At 40.9% G+C, this 17,389-nt stretch overlaps 1 protein-coding gene across 1 annotated transcript; it reads right to left on the bottom strand.

The window, feature by feature from the left end:
- Window positions 1-244: 244 nt before the first annotated feature.
- On the bottom strand, window positions 245-7,183 carry LOC122562096 (programmed cell death 1 ligand 2-like). Its single transcript, XM_043714615.1, has 7 exons — window positions 6,875-7,183; window positions 5,192-5,275; window positions 4,785-5,108; window positions 3,264-3,551; window positions 2,615-2,752; window positions 1,207-1,235; window positions 245-1,124 (listed from the first exon to the last, which is right to left on the bottom strand). The coding sequence occupies exons 2-7, from the start codon at window positions 5,256-5,258 to the stop codon at window positions 1,095-1,097; spliced, it is 876 nt and encodes a 291-aa protein (XP_043570550.1). The 5' UTR covers window positions 5,259-5,275; window positions 6,875-7,183; the 3' UTR covers window positions 245-1,094.
- Window positions 7,184-17,389: the final 10,206 nt, after the last annotated feature.

Here is a 17,389-nt window from a genome sequence, read left to right as displayed (position 1 = left end):
AAATTCACTGCTGTGTCTGACAGTAGTATTGGGTTCTTTCTCTGGCCATGTGGTTGCTGCCTTTGTCTGTCTTAAAGGAAAAGGTTGTGGCAAGGTGATCTTGATGTAGAGATGACTATCTTGCCTGATCCTAGCACTCAATTCACCACATTGTTTACAGCCTGATAAGATTTCACCTGTTCATTATTAAACTTCATGAGATTTACATTTTTAAAATATTTTCAGTTAGCATGAAACAAATCAATTAATACTTTACAAAATGTATTTATGTGTTATTCAGCTAAATCAGATTTAGACTAAAGCTGTACATATATTCACTTCTGTCAAGTAATAGTTGGCATATAATGGGGTTAAATTAATGCAATATGTTGGAGAACAATATACATCAACCTGTTCTACATTAGACTGATTTAAAGTAATTAGTGTACAAACATAATGATCAGTGTTTAAATTTCAGAAAATACTGAAATCTCAGTTTTCCAAATTAATTGCCTGCAGCTACAATATCTCTTAACCCAGTTGAAAAATACAGTTCAACAGTCAAAGCCATTCATAGTATTTCTGTGAACAAATCACAAATATATGTTTACAAATATATTTCTGTGATCAAACCATAAATATATATACATCTGTATTTAAAAAAATGGAGCTGAAGATATTTTCTTTCAGCACACTGTAATTGATCCAAAATTTACATCAGCTGTAAAATAGGCATCTTCTTGATAAAAGGCAGCCCAGATTGAAAGCCAAGTTCTTTAGCATGTAGCTTTTGTATACCAATGCTGTGTTAGACCGATGGTGTTCATAGGCAACTAATGTGAAGCATTGTTTCTTTACAGAGAAAAAAATTAGTGAAGAGTTCAGCTCAGTCAGGTGTATTATCCTGGATGAGAACTGCACTCAAAACTGCAGTTTCCAGCTGATCATAATACAGGAAGGGACAGTTTGTGAAATAACTCATGAGGTTTACATTCATCTTCCATCATTCACATATGATACGATGTGATTGACATTTCATATCACATTTTCTTAAAGTTGTCACCATCAGTAGACTTGTTGCAAGTAGAAATAAGAAATAGTCACCACCGCGACTATTAAACATCAGTCATCTCATCAATTGTAATCTGTTAAAAGAAGAAAATATCATTTACAAAAATTGTGATAGGAGACTATCAAAAATGTGCAGATATTTGTAAACACACTTACCATTGGTTTTTGAGATTCTCTTCTAATTTCTGAAAGTAAAGTAATCCAACAATTAATTCATTGTTTCTGGCATATAACATAAACTGCTGCAAACATTTGCAGTTCATTCATTCTTTTGGTTTCAAACTCAATCATAGAAAAGGCAGTAATCTCTGGATGATCACGATAATATTGTCTGGTATAAAAAATTCACAATTTACCAAATTAATATTTGTTTAATTTGCCCTGCTCCTTTGTCTAATGATAAAAATAATTTTATAACTAAATGGATCCAAAATAATTGCAACCTATAAAGTTTCAGTCCTCTAACTTAACTAGGAGGCTACAGTACCATAATGACTGGCCAGCAATTTGGAAGTTATCCATTCTTTATCACAATGTGAGAATTTGATGTTAGATTTTGCTTTAAAGAGACCTATACCTATCAGTATAGGTAACTGAGAGGCTTCAGTTATTTTTTTAGGTCTGAAGGGCCTGTACTTCACTGTAATGTTCTTTGTTCTATTGTTCTAAATGCCCAATTTGGAAACTAATGGATTCCTGGGAAAGGAAGTTACAGTCCTATATGCAACTCAAGTAGCACATCGATGTAGTTCACTCTGATTTGCCCTCTGAGTCAGCTTAGCAACCCAGTCATAGGTATTAAACTGCAATTAGCAAGGCCCAACAGCATCTCATAGCAACTCACTCTGGGGAATAAATGCCAGATTTCCCAGTGGCACACACAAGACATTTTTGTTTGAAAATGCTTACTTCCTTCTATATTTTCCTTGCCCTAATCAAAACATCTCAAGTTTGAAATTTAGTCATCTTCGATATTCCAAAATACAAGTCACACATCTTTTTCTGTGATTTTCAATGGCTAGAGCTCAACAGGTTGTTTTCCATAGCGGTCAGTTTAAGTCACCTAAACATGCTTGCATCTTAGAGTCTTCTTTGTGAGAGTTCAGGAGGAGTCAATGTGTGGCTTATTCATCATTTATATATTACCTATTCTTTCCTTCATCAAAGATTGTAACTCATTAGGCAACATTCAGAGCTGGAGTTACCTCTACATTTCAAACTATTTGGTAAAATTATTCAGCAAACATTGCCTCATCAGTGATGTGAGGATATTTGCTTTCCAGTAATTCAGCCAAGTGCTTATGTAAATCATTTAGTATTTGCAAGGGAATTAGAATGATGGACAGAATTTAAAACTATTTAGAATGTTAGAGATTCCATTACTTTTTTTTAGGCCTTGAAACATGAATAGTTGGTACATAATGGGGTCAAAGTGTATTGGTTCCCTGATTATAAGCGTATTTGAAAGAAGGGATGATTAAAAGTGTTTAAAGAAAATGATTATGTCATACATTATGTAATAATCATGAGTTTTTAAAGGAGCCAGAATCCAAAACCATCTTACTTGGATATGATCTTCTCTTAAATTGCAGAACAGCAACGATTACGAATGCAACAAAAAGTAGTGCCATAATCACAAAGACAACTACATTTTTCCTTTCCTCTCCAATAATCTCAGCAAAGGGAAGGTTTTCACGACAGACTGCAACAGAAAGCATGGGGAAGAATTAACTAATTAATTAAATGCTCCATACTTCAGAACTTAAAAATTACTAAAATGAGACTAAAAGTTGAAGCTTTTCATCTTGTACCCATTAGAACTAAGGTGCAATAAAAAGACCTGTAAAATGAGACTATGTTTTATATAGAATAAAAAGCCAGTGCTGATTAGTAGGGTCATAATTGCCCTGGAGATGCAGCATGAACAGCTAATGGTCACTCTTAATTCTCAGATCAGCCACATAGATTCTGATTGGTCTGTGAACAACCGTACCTCCCCCAATTATGACTCTGTTAATTAACAATGGCAAAGTTGACCTTTAAACAACACTGATGACAATGACTGCAATCATTTAAAAATAATGTTCCCATAAAATTTTCAGTTTAAAATAGTCATGTATATTAAATATGATTCTTGAGAATAAATGAAACATAGTAATTCTTTCAACATCTACTTTTTAATCTCCTTCCAAGAATAAATGTGGTGAACTAACTTGAAACCTTTTCCTGGTCCGCATATAGACTGTCTTCCACATTCCACATGGCACAAGTATAAACGCATTCTGACACTTCTGTTTCTGCTTTCAGTTGAAGAGTACTGGTGATTTTGTACAGTCCCTGTGGTGTTTCTTCACTATTAGTATTAGCCTGGGATGTGAGGTTCATTGTTCCATTGAAGAACCAGTGCATCTCAGCCTGTGGATATCCAGTTGCTTCACAAATAATACTTCCTCTTCTCGTTGATGAGAACATTTTTGGGACCATGGTCATGTGGTATGGAGCTAAAAATGATGATTGCATTATTATTAGTGGAATGAGATTTGCTTCATACTTCAGATTTAGAAACTGAATTTAAGTTTTACCAGTTGCCAGAGTGAGATCTTCACCTGAAATTACTGAGGTTAGCCTGAGCTTCTTGGAATTCTCACCCAATAAGCATGATGTAGAGGAGCCAGTGTTGGACTGGGATGGACAAAGTTAAAAATCACACAACATCAGGTTATAGTCCAACAGGTTTATTTGGAAGTACTAGCTTTTGGAGCGCTGATCCTTCATCAGGTAGCTACAGGGGCAGGATCATAGGATGCAAACAAATCTGTTAGACTGTAACCTGGAGTTGTGTGATTTTTAACTTTGTTCAATAAACATGACCATTACGCCACTCTCTCCATTGGTTTAGCCAGCCATTTTCAGGCACAGTTTAGCAGCAAAATGATGTTGTTGAAAGGGTTATTATCATTCATTCCTGGGTTGAAGGGCTTGTTTTATGAAGCAAGTTTAAACTGGATAAACCTAAGCCCATTGCTGTTTAGAAAAGTGAGAGGTGACCCTGTTGAAATTTTTTTTGGTTAGGTTTGGGCTATGTTGAACTTTTTGAAGTGTTTCTCACCATGAGACCTAATGGGTTTTCATGCAGTACCTTAGTAAACTCATCTTATTCAACAGGTATCCTGCTTTTATGGCATCACAAACATTTATTTCCTGCCCCACTGTAAAATACACTTCCTGTCCTATGATGGGAAATTGCCTGAATTGAGCTAACATTACATTAACGGGGTTTAGGAGAATGAGAGGTGATCTCATTGAAACATAGAAGATTCTGAAAGGACTTCGCAAGATAACTGTAGAGAGATTGTTTCTGCCAATCAGGGGACCTAAAACACGGAGATACAGTCTCAGAGAAACTAATTTAGGGTTGTCACGAGGAGAAATTACTTTATTCACAGGGTTGTAAACTTTGTAAGGCTTCTTCAACCCTTTCCCAAAGGGTAGTGGCTGCTTCATGGTTGAATACATTTAAGACTGACAGATTTTTGGGGAGCGAGCAGGGAAGTGAAGCTGCAGCCCAGGAACAAGCGCAATTGTACAGAATAGTGGAGCAGGCTTAATGCCTAAGTCATTTATTCCTGCCCTGATTCACTTTTAACATGAGATCAAAACTGGAACTTGTTACAAAACACTTGCAACCAACTTTCTATAATGAGAACTATTGGGAAAAGAATACAGTCACCTACCTTTTACCTTCAATTCAAATTGAGAAATTCTGTGACCAATTGTTGTCTGCAAATAATATTGATATTTCCCACTATCTGACACCTGTGTGTTCTGGATCATCAGTGACATATTTTGAGATCCTGGATGAAGTAATTTAATCCGACCTTGTACTTCATTGACACTTTCTTTGAAGTTAAAAACTGCTACATTTCTTTTTTTTTCCATTTTAAAAAGTCCAATCTCTATCAATTTCCACTCCTTTTCTGAAGTTGCTGTGCACTGTATTTTAGTGTCTTCATTAAATGTTCCCGTCACTGAAGACTCACAACTTAATTTCAAGAAACCTGAAAAACAATAATTTTGATTCACTCACAGTGAGAATAAGTGTTCAATAGAGCTATATGTTGAAAATCATCTTAGTACTTACTATCTGCAAATGATGGGATGATGCAGAACATGACAGGAAGGAGTCTTATTGTATGGTATGAAACCATTTCCAGACTCAGTTCACCTACTTAAAGATAAATCAGAAAACACATTATTCTAATCTAATCTGAATTCACTTTATTTATGCATCAGACTTTTGTCATCAATGATATGCAGCACTAACAACAAATCCATCAGGTATATTTTCTTTGCTAGATATGTTTTGAATGTTTTTAATTATTATATATTAGTGTGAAACATACACACGTTTTGTGGTGGATGGCTAACCACTCTCACAGCGAGGATTCTGGAATCTATGACCAAGCAAACAGTATAGCAAAGGACACTGCAATAATACCAAGGCTGCAATCTTGACAGGCTGGGCTGTGTTTGACTGGATTGCAGATCACCACATGTGCTGAGTGACATTTTAAGTCCACAGTGTGTGTCTTGTTTCCAGGACCCACTCCCACTCCTTTAGCAGCCCCTGTTTGACAGATTTGGCCTTAGATTGGGAAGGGACTTGACAAGGCTGCAGCAGTGACTCAGAGCCTGGGGTTGTTCTATTCTGGACCTGAGGATGGTCTGATCCTGGATTGGATATCCTGCCTCCATATCCTGTGCTGGGATGTCCAAATCCAAATAACCATCAATCATTGTGCAAGCCCTGACATGTAGACTCCAAATTTGGTGATTCCCACAGCTATTGCTGTAGTATCAGTGAAAGATAAATGAAAACCCTGAATCCATCACAACTGAACTGATAATGCAATTCTGGTGAAATCGGGGATTAAACTCGAAGTTGCCCTGCTCTCTACTGTTCATCTACTGACAGAATAAAGATTCGTGAGCAATCAGGAAGGACTTGTTGAGACGTCCTAAAGCATTTGTAGTTTAATCTTAAATTAAACAACCTTTCCATATTTCTAAGTTGTTATATTGCTGCCTAATCTTAATAGTTTTTCACCCGGGACATCTCCGGTGTCTGGGTGATATGTGCCAATGATAGAGGTTTGGGTTTTGTAAACGTCTGCAAGAAATGACCAAATCCTGCTGGACAAAGTCAGCTTCTGGAATTATGAGAGCATTGTAGCAGACTGGAAGGATTAACTCCGTGTCTCTCTCTCTCTCTCTCTCCAGATACCGCCAGACCCGCTGAGTTTCTCTCGCCTTCTGTGTGTTTGGTTTCGGAGATTTGGTGCACACTGCTCACGGTGAGAATGAAATGCATCAGGAATCTATTACTTTTACCACTACGAAGCAATCATTCGCATTGCAGATTACATATTCCTCACTAGGAGGGACCCAAAGGACAAAAAACTACATGTAGCGGCGTTCCCATTGTTTGTAGCTGCCCATTTTCCCATACAGAGATCTGCAGTGAAATTCCGAATTGTTTTGATTTTTTTCGTAAATTCGTTTTTTTTTCGTAAACTCCGTAAGAATTGCGACAATTGAATTTAGGATTTTTACAAAAAGAAATCCGTTTCTATTTCTGTTTTGTTTCAATTATTTCTTTTAAACCAATCCTTCTATCTCTACTCAGTTTCTGCAATTACATCCACATTTCACACACTTCACACAACTTCACATCAACAAAAAAAAACTCCATAGTTTCTGAATATCAGACTGTACGTTTACTGCAAGCTTTGCTGCTGTGGAGATCCAACCAGCCTCACCATACCGAAGTTCGAACTGATCCAAGGAAAATCACCATTTATAATGGGACGCGTGGCAAATTCTGTCTGATCCAGGGGAATCAGCGCAAAAACGGCTACGTTCAGGCCTCCATGTTGTCTTGTGTAAGTGTGAAGTCTCCTGATGTCTGTCTGAGATTGGGAAAGAACACAGATGCCGTCCCCTCTTTTACTTTGGCTCGTGAAAACACTTTCTGTTTCGAACTGACTGGATCCCAGAGGCGAGTTGACATTTGCCAAGTTTCGATCAGATAAACAAATGGAATGTGTACCAGCGGGAACCGGACTTTCCCCCAGCAACACCAAACCAGCCTGCAACTTGTATGGAGATGGAAAGAAGGAACAGGAAAGACCATTGCTTCCACTGTGTGTGCTAAGATAATCTCCTGTATTAAATTATGCACTGTAGTTTTCAAGTCTTTCAAAGACAGTAATGTTTTAATATTTCAGGGTGAGTCAACCTTCCTGCAGAACGCTAGATGGAGTATAAACCCCATTTCTCCAAACCGTGAGATGAAATAACGCTCATCCATAGGCAGGGGAGAAGAGCTCAATCTAGAATTTGTTGTCGCTCCTGCTCCAGAGAGGTGCACTAACATCCCTGAACTAGTTAAACATTTTTAAACGGCAATTGTAGCTTTTCCCCTGAAGTTAATTTATTATTCTCTTTCTCTTGATATTGCTACTTAAAGAAAAAAAAAGCTGACTATTTTGTTATGTTCAGGAAATTTCACCTCAAGCTAACGCCAGAATTGGAAGCTGTAAATTATTTCTGTTCTACTAAATGCATCTGTTTTTACCAAAGGAGTAGATATTACCCCAGGTCATTGCTATTCAGAAGGTAGTTTAAACACGAGTTTAAAATTGACCAGAAGAAGGCAGGAGAAAGATCGGTTGCAAATTCATGTTGACAAAACATGAGGAATAGACAATATGCACTCAGGAACTGAAGGAATTAAAGCTGGAGATTGAAGGGGCACTGACCTTAATTCTCCCATCCCTCTTCGGTACGGGGCTTAAAGCCTGAGTCTCTGGCCAGGGATAACAACATATCCAACACAGAGAGTAGGCAATGCTGCTGATAAGCACAAAACTTCCAAAAGACATTTGGAAAAGTGCTGTGCAACAACCGTGTGAACAAAGTAGACTTGTGAAATAAAAGGCACAAATTCAATATCAACTTAAAAAAAGAAATGTCAAGTGACAGCAATGAGCAGTTGCTGTTGATCTGAGGGAAGTTGGTGTTAGGATCCTTCCCTTTCTGCTATCTGTTACAAACATGGCTCTTCGGGTCTTGGGCAAACTTCAAAATTTGTGAACAATAAGAAACTTGCAAACAGTGAGTAGGATTATGTAGAAATTCACAAGCACATAGACACATTAGTGGAATAGGCAGATAAGAGTCAACTAAAATTTAGAGCAGAAGAGGGTGAAGTTGTTTAATTTGGCTGGAAGAATGAGGAGAAACAATATAAAATAAAGATACGATTCTATGGGGAATGCAGGATCCAAAGGACCTGGAAATACTTGTGCATGGATTTTTATTTTGAATTCATTCACGGGAGAGGATGTTGCTGTCTCAACACACATTTATTGTCCACCCCTAGTTGCCCAGAGAGCAATTAAGAAACAACCATATTGTTGTAGGTCTGTAGTCCTCTGCAGACTAATGATAGATTTCTGACCCTGAAATACATTAATGACTCAGATACGTTTTACAACAGTCCCCAGTAAAGACCATTAAGCCAGCTTTTGTGAACATTTATTCTATTCAAATTCTAACATCAGAGATAGACAAAGCTAAGTGACCCCACAACCAACAGATCAGATCTAAGCTCTGCAGTCCTTCCACATCCAGTGGTGAACAATTAAACAACTCACTGGAGGAGGACACTCCACAAGTATCCCCATTTTCAATGATGGAGGAGCCCAGCACATCAGTGCAAAGGATAAGGCTGATGCATTCGCAACAATCTTCAGGCAAAAGTGCCAAGTGGATGATTCATCTCGGGCTCCTCCAATAGTCCCCAACATTACAGATACCAGTCTCCAGCCAAATCAATTCACTCCATGTGATATCAAGAAATGGCTGGAGGCACTGGATGCTGCAACAACAATGGGCCCTGATATAACATTCTGGTAATAGTACAAAAGATGTATGCTCCAGAACTTGCTGCTCTTCTCGCCAAGCTCTCCTGGTACAGTTACAACACTGGCATGTACACAACAATGTGGAAAATCACCCAGATATGTCTTGCACACAAAAAAACAGCACCAATCCAAGCCGTTGAATTGCCGTCCAGTCAGTCTACGCTCAATGATCAGAAAAGTGACGGAAGGGGTCATCAACAGGGTGATCAAACAGCACCGGCTCGGTAGTAGCTAGAAAAGCACAGCAGGTCAGGCAGCATCCGAGGAGCAGGAAAATCAACGTTTCGGGCAAAAACCCTTCATCAGGAATAGAGGCAGGGTGCCTGCAGAGTGGAGAGATAAATGAGAGGGGGTGGAGGTGGGGAGAAAGTAGCATAGAGTACAATAGGTGAATGGGGCAGGGGATGGAGGCGAGGTTTCCAGCAGCTGCAGTCCTTGTTTTCACCTCGTTGATTTTAACCCTACTGTGAATCCTCTTGCAAGGATGCCTGCCTTGAAGAAGTTTTCCTCCTCTCTCTACAAGAATCTCAGTGAGTCTCTACTTATCATCTCCATCCCCAGCCCCATTCACCTATTGTACTCTATGCTACTTTCTCCCCACCCCTACCCCCTCCCATTTATCTATCCACTCTGCAGGCACCCTGCCTTTATTCCTGATGAAGGGGTTTTGCCCGAAACATTGATTTTCCTGCTCCTCGGATGCTGCCTGACCTGCTGTGCTTTTCCAGCACCACTCTAATCTAGACCTGCTCAGCAATAACCTGCTCAGTGATGCCCAATTTGGGTTTCTCCAGGGTCACTCAGCTCCTGGTCTGATTACAGCCTTGGTTCAAACATGGACAAAAGAGCTCAATTCCAAAGGTGAGAGTGACAGCCCTTGACATCAAGGTCGCATTTGACCGTGTATGGCATCAAAGAGCCCTGGCAAAACTGGAATCAATGGGTATCAGAGGGCAAACACTCTACGAGTTAGAGTCATACCTGGCTCAAGGGAAGATGGTTGTGGTTGTGGAGAGTCAGTCATCTCAGCTTCAGGACATCTCTACAGGAGTCCCTCAGAGTAGTGTCCTAGGCCCAACAATCTTCAGCTGCTTCAACAATGATTTTCCCTCTGTCATAAGGTCAGAACTTGGGATGTTCACTGATAATTGCACAGTGTTCAGCACCATTCGTGACTCTTCAGATACTGAAGCTGTTTGTGCTGAAATGCAACAAGATGTGGACAATATCCAGGCTTGGGCTGACAAGTGGGAAGTAATGTTCACGCCACACAAATGCCAGACAATGATCATCACCAATAAGAGAGACTCTAACCACCGCCCCTTGACATTCAACAGTATTACCATCACTGAATCCCCCACTGTCAATATCCTTGTGGTTACCGTTGACCAGAGACTCAACTGGACTCACCACATAAACACAGTAGCTGCAAGAGCAGGTCAGAGACTTGGGGTCCTGGGGCAAGTAACTCGCGTCCTGACACCCCACAGTCTATCCTCCATCTACAAGGCACAAATCAGAAGTGTGATGGAATACTCCCCACTTGCCTGGATGGATGTAGCTCCAACAACAGTCAAGAACCTTGACACCATCCAGGACAAAGCAACCCGCTTGATTGGCACCACATCTACAAACATTCAATCCCTCCAATACTGGCACTCAGTAGCAGCAGTGTGTGCTATCTACGAGATGCACTGCAGAAACTCATCAAACAGCACCTTTGAAACCTACGACTACTTCCATCTAGAAGGACAAGGGCAGAGAGTACTTGGGAACACCATCACCTGCAAGTTCCCCTTCAAGCCACTCACCACCTTGACTCCAAAATACAGGAGTATACTGCTGTTCCTTCACAGTTGTTAGGTCAAACTTCTGGAATTCCCTCCCTCCCAGAATTGTGGATCAATCCAAACAAGTGGACTGTAGTGATTCAAGAAGGCAGCTCACCACCACCTTCTCAAAGGCAGATACAGATGGGCTATCAATGCTGGCCAGCAAGTGATGCCCAAGTCCCACAAATGAATAATAAGAAAATCAACCATGGTAAGATTTGAACTCATTGCACCAAAGTATTAGCCTGGGCCTATAGATCACTGGTCCAGTGACATGACCACTAAGCTGCTGACCCATCTTGAAGGGCCAGTGCAAGTTCAAAAAGCTTTATAGCATATTGAATTCTATCCTTTATAATAGTAATGTATAGTACAGAAGTATGGAATGTATGATAAACCTATGTAAGACACTGATTCAACCTCAGTTGAAAAATTGTCCAGTTGTAGGCACCACATGTTAGGAAATATATGAAGGCGTTAGAAAGGGTTAAGAGAAGATTCACAAGAATGGTTCTTGGGTTAAGGAATTCAGTTGTACTGATAGATTGGAGAGATTGGAAGTGTTTTCTTTAGAGAAGAGAAGCCTGAGGGTTATTTGATTGAAGTGGTCAAATCCATGAGAGTCTGGACAGAGCAGATCAGGAAGAAACTGTTCCCAGTGGTGGGAGGATTGAGACCCAGAGGATACAGATTCAAGGTATTGACTACAGAAGCAATGGCAACATGAGGAATTAAATCATGCAGCGAAGGATCTGGACTGTACTGCGTGAGATGATTGTGGAGAATAAACACAGAATGTTGGAGAAACTCAGCAGATCTGGCAATACCTGTGGTGAGAAAAGCAGAGTTAATGTTCTGAGTCTGGTCTGATCCTTCTTCAGAGCTGCAGAAAAGCTGTTCTGAATTATATCATCTCTGTGATGCTATTAATAAAAGTGGCTGAGCTTAAAGAAGCCAGGATCATCCCATAGACAGAAACGGAAGAGTAACGTGCCACGGTTACTAACAGTGACAAAGAATGTTCTTCAAGATTTTGGGAAGTCTGTTTTGTAACTGGGTAAGGATAAAATGATTCTGTTATAGACTAGACCAGACAACTCAAAACATTCTTGAGCAGGCAACCCAGACCATGAATTTGCAATTTGTTTTGGTAAGTACAATATCTTTATACACTGCCATGCTATACTTAGGGGCACATGAGCAACTCTCATTGCAATGTGGGTCAGCTGCCCAGCTTACAGATTGGATCAGGCTGCGTCTCAGGGCTGCTCGCTTGCTCTTTAAGCACTCACTAAATCAGTACATGCCTGAATGCTGTCAGCTTCTGCCTTGCCTTTTAGTGATTTACCCCAGAGCTAACAGGCATGCAGTACTTCTCTATGTCCTACTCTTTAGCATGGATTCAAAGCCAGGCAGTTTGTCATGGTTCCCAGCAGTTATGAGTCAAGAGGTGGGCATGCTGCTATGTCAGTCTCGCATCTTTCCCATGTGCTAGCACTGTATGTATTAAATGCATGTACTTCAGGCAAATGGTCATGTAAATATGTTCACCTGGAATTAGAGAAAGGGAGGGATTGAGTGAGGTGAAAGTAGGAGCACAGCTGTTGATGCTAGTGCAGGTAAGTAAAGGTAGTGAGGTATCCTGAGTGAGTGAGTTAGAGGCACAGGGGTCATGCAGGGTCAGTGGTGTGGAGGAATTGTGTGGGTGAGAGTGAGGTGAGGGAAAATGTTGCAGGGAACAGAGAAGGTGAAAGAGCATAAGCATAGCTGGGAGCTGTGTGCAGTGGCAGAGGTAGAGTGAGTGTGAGGTAGCTAGGAGATATGGTAGCACTTACCCTGGCAGAACAGTACAGCTCATTGGCCATCTGCCCACAGTTCTGTGTGTTCCTGCAGATGGCTGAGACCACACTGACCTGGGTGGAAACCTCAGGGCAGGCTGGCAGCACCTGGCTCTGTGGCTCCCTCTATGTGTTCTGTCGGAAGAGGAGTTTACTCCTGTGATCCACCCTGTCCATATTGCAGGGCCACCATTTACCCCTTAGCTGCCCTGTCTGCAATGTCAGGAACTGTGCAGGGCTGCTCGAGACCGACAGAACTTGTCTGGGTGTGCAGCAGTGAGTGAACTCAAGATATTCCAGCAGTGGTGAATACTTCCAGCTCCAGTAAATGGGAGAGTTGGGCTAGTATCAGATAAGAGGGTCACCATAGGGGTGTGGTGAGTAGTTAATGAAAGGAGCTTAAGACCATTGTGTGAGAAAACCCATTAGATCCATGAAACTCAATGAAAATGTCTCTGTCAACATAGAGTCCTCAATCCTTTGAGCAATGAATACACTGTAAAATAAGAACTAGGAGCAGAGAATTACAGATTTTATGCACAGTCTGTCAATAATTATTTTTGTTTTTAACATCCCTTTTCCTTTTTACTGTTTTCTCACTGACCAGTAGCTGCAACCATTAATCACATCCCTCATTATATTGCACATTGTGCAACTCAACTCAAATGCAATGCCCTAACCTTTGCAGCCACTGTTTGTAGCTAACTGTGCCTCCTCATTCACGCAGACTGAAATATTATCTCACAGGTGAATTGGTTGCCTGGATCTCTTTGTGTATCAATGTTGGTGCAGATTTTCAGTTATTCTTGATGACTATGCAAATAGAGCTACAGATTTTGATAATGGACAGCCACAATTGCAGAGGGTAGTATGTGTATGGAATGAGCTGCCAAAGGAGGCCGGGACAATTGCAGCAGTTAAAAGGCATCTGGATAGGTATATGAATAGGAAGGGTTTAGTGTTGGCATGGATGAGTTGGACCAAAGGGCCTGTTTCCATTCTGTATGAATCTATGAATCAAAAAGTGAGAATTTCCCTGAGTAAGCTAGCTAAATTGACTACTAGGTTTTAAAACAGACAGAAATTTATTGACAAAATTACACAATGAAACACAAAGAACAGAATAAGGAACCCCTACAGAACTCAGTCTATCCAAGTTCTGAATATACACAGCAGTCCCAATAAGCAATCCCTCTTGAAACACAGTTAAAAAATGGAACAGATGCTTACAGGTTGAAGCTAGAAGGATAGAAAGAGAGAAAGTTTGTTTCTACACAGCTTACTGTTGAACTCCCACCTAGTTCTGGACTGAACTGAACTGCTTAGCTAGAGAGCTGACCACTCTCATTTCATTATACAGGTCACTTCTAAAACATGACCACTTTGGCCTGAAGTCTCATCTGTTTACATATAAACAAAACGGCTTCTCAGTACACTTTAATCTTTGTACCAAACCAAACTAATCGGAACCGAGAGCTATTTATTAGCCCTCTGACAAAATCCAAGGGCATAGTATACTCAAGAAAAGAAACAGCTTTTAGAAAAAAGAAACCAGCTTTGTGACAAATCAAACACAGACTTGGGGCTCTTGATGGCATTTACCCTTCTTGGTCAAATAAGGGAGATGGAGCTGAGGGACAATTACAAAGCATGGAGTGGGCTAAGGATAAGTAATTTGAGAATTTGAGTGTTGATGATGGTTGAGTAGCAAAGCATAGAGAGTGTGAGTGACTGAACTAAAACTCAAATAAATAATAGCTAAGGGAAAGGTAATTATTTACATTGATAATCAACATGGGACAGGAGGGGAAATTGACGCTTTCTGCCTCTATCATCTTTTCAGGCAGCAAACCTCCAGCATTGCCAGTATAAAATAAATTCTCATCAACTCCCCATAATCTTTTGTAAATTACATGAGACCTATGCCTCTAATTATTGGCATCACTACTAAGTGAAATAGATCATTCCTATGCACTTTACCCTGCCCCACTCCCCCCACCCCCTCCACAACTTTGTACAGATCAATTGAATCTCTCCTCATCCTTCACTGCTCCAAAGAAAACAGATCATACTATTGAAGCTTTCCACATGGCTAAAATTATCTTTCATTGCCAATTTTACAGAGAATATTTTGGGAGGAATAGACTTAAACTATTAAACAGTTCAGCTGGCAACCGGGGCATCTGCTCTGACAATGAAGAGGTTGGAGCTAACAGGAAGCAAGAGCACTGATTGAAAGAGGAACAATGATGAGTCGGCTGCTCCTGGAATCAAAGAATGGTTACAGCGCAAAAAAAAAGCCACTTGTCCCTCATGTCCATGCTGACTCTCCACAGAATTAATTTAGAAAATAATCCAGTCCATTACTTTGACTGTATCATTGGATTTCTTTTTTCTCTTCAGACAATTATTTCTGAACTTGGACAAGTATAATATCATGTGACCTGCCCAGCAGCCAAAGTGAGCCGAGGTGAGTGAGAAATCAAAACTACGTATAAGGACCATGGATTCTAGGGAGCAATCTTGCAAAAGTTCATTCACAATTTATCTTTCTCAGAGCTTTTCAGCAATTAAACGTACATGCATAAGTTCATTTGCTGAAAGGTGTGAGGGAGGAGCGAAGGACTTCTGGGAAGGTGAGTCTAACTGTTTAAAAACCTTACTTCAGGCGTTGGGGCCTGCATTTGCCGAGAGGTGCAAGGGACGAGTGAAGGAATTCTGGGAAATCATATATTTGTGTGGTTGCGTTACCCAAAACACTCCTCGGGTAGTGTCTCCCACCCATTCTCCTCCTCTAACCAAAAAAATGGTTCTGTGCACCACATTGGTAAGGTAACGAGTTTATTTTTTATTCCTTATTTTTCAACAGTCTCTTTGGGAATTTAGATTAGTGGGAATGGAGGTTAGGGCAGTTGAATGTTCCTCCTGCCGAATGTGGGAGGTAAGGGTCACCACTAGTGTCCCTGCTGACTGCATCTGCGGGAAGTGCACCCAACTCCAGCTCCTCAAAAACCACGTTAGGGAACTGGAGCAAGATGGCACCGGGAAGCAAGAAGTTGGTTTGAAGTGTGCCTACTTCAACACCAGGAGCATCCGGAATAAGGTGGGTGAACTTGCAGCATGGGCTGGTACCTGGGACTTCGATGTTGTGGCCATTTCCGAGACATGGATAGAGCAGGGACAGGAATGGTTGTTGCAGGTTCCAGGATTTAGATGTTTCAGTAAGAACATAGAACATGGTAAAAGAGGGGGAGGTGTGGGATTGTTGGTCAAGGACAGTATTACAGTTGCAGAAAGGATGTTGGGGACTCGTCAACTGAGGTAGTATGGGCTGAGGTTAGAAACAGGAAAGGAGAGGTCACCCTTGGGCTGAGGTTAGAAACAGGAAAGGAGAGGTCACCCTGTTAGGAGTTTTCTATAGTCCTCCGAATAGTTCCAGAGATGTAGAGGAAAGGATAGCAAAGATGATTCTCGATAGGAGTGAGGGAGACAGGGTAGTTGTCATTGGGGGACTTCAACTTTCCAAATATTGACTGGGAACACTATAGTACGAGTACTATAGATGGGTCAGTTTTTGTCCAGTGTGTGCAGGAGGGCTTCCTGACACAGTATGTAGACAGGCCAACAAGGGGCGAAGCCACATTAGCTTTGGTGCTGGGTAATGAGCCCGGCCAGGTGTTAGACTTGGAAGTAGGTGAGGACTTTGGCGATAGCAATCACAATTCTGTTATGTTTACTTTAGTGATAGAAAGGGATAGGTATATACCACTAGGCTAGAGTTACAGCTGGGGGAAAGGCAATTACGATGTGATTAGGCAAAATTTAGGAAGCATAGGATGGGGAAGGAAACTGCAGGCGATGGGCACATTAGAAATGTGGAGCTTATTCAAGGAAAAGCTCCTGTGTGTCCTAGATAAGTATATACCTGTCAGGCAGGGAGGAAGCTGTAGAGCGCGGGAGCCATAGTTACGAAGGAAGTGGAAACTCTGGTCAAGAGGAAGAAGAAGACTTATGTTAGGATGAGATATGAAGGCTCAGTTAGGGTGCTTGAGGGTTACAAGGTAGCCAGGAAAGACCTAAAGAGCTCAGAAGAGCCAGGTTGAGGAGAATACTGAAATATAGGCTACTGGACTAGGTGGGATTGAGGTTCACAAGGAAGAGGTATTAGAAATCCTGCAGAGTGTGAAAATAGATATGTCCTCTGGGCCGGATGGGATTTATCCTAGCATCCTCTGGGAAGCCAGGGAAGAGATTGCCGAGCCTTTGGCATTGATCTTTAAATCATCATTGTCTACAGGAATAGTGCCAGAAGACTGGACGATAGCAAATGTAGTTCCCCTGTTTAAGAAGGGGAGTAGAGACAACCCTGGTAATTATAGACCAGTGAGCCTTACTTCAGTTGTTGGTAAAGTGTTGGAAAAGGTTTTAAGAGATAGGATTATAATCATCTAGAAAAGAATAATTTGATTAGGGATAGTCAGCACATTTTTATCTAGGGTAGGTCATGCCTCACAAACCTTATTGAGTTCTTTGACAAGGTGACCAAACAGGTATATGAGAGTAAACCGGTTGATAATGAGTGTATGTGGATTTCAGCAAGGCATTTGATAAGGTTCCCCACAGTAGGCTATTGTACAAAATGCGGAGGAATGGGATTGTGGGAGATGTAGCAGTTTGGATC

Source organism: Chiloscyllium plagiosum, chromosome 24 (genome assembly GCF_004010195.1).
Source record: "Chiloscyllium plagiosum isolate BGI_BamShark_2017 chromosome 24, ASM401019v2, whole genome shotgun sequence".
NCBI lineage: Eukaryota > Metazoa > Chordata > Chondrichthyes > Orectolobiformes > Hemiscylliidae > Chiloscyllium > Chiloscyllium plagiosum.
Note: the sequence above shows the minus strand (reverse complement) of the source record. Positions and strands in the feature narration are given on the sequence as shown.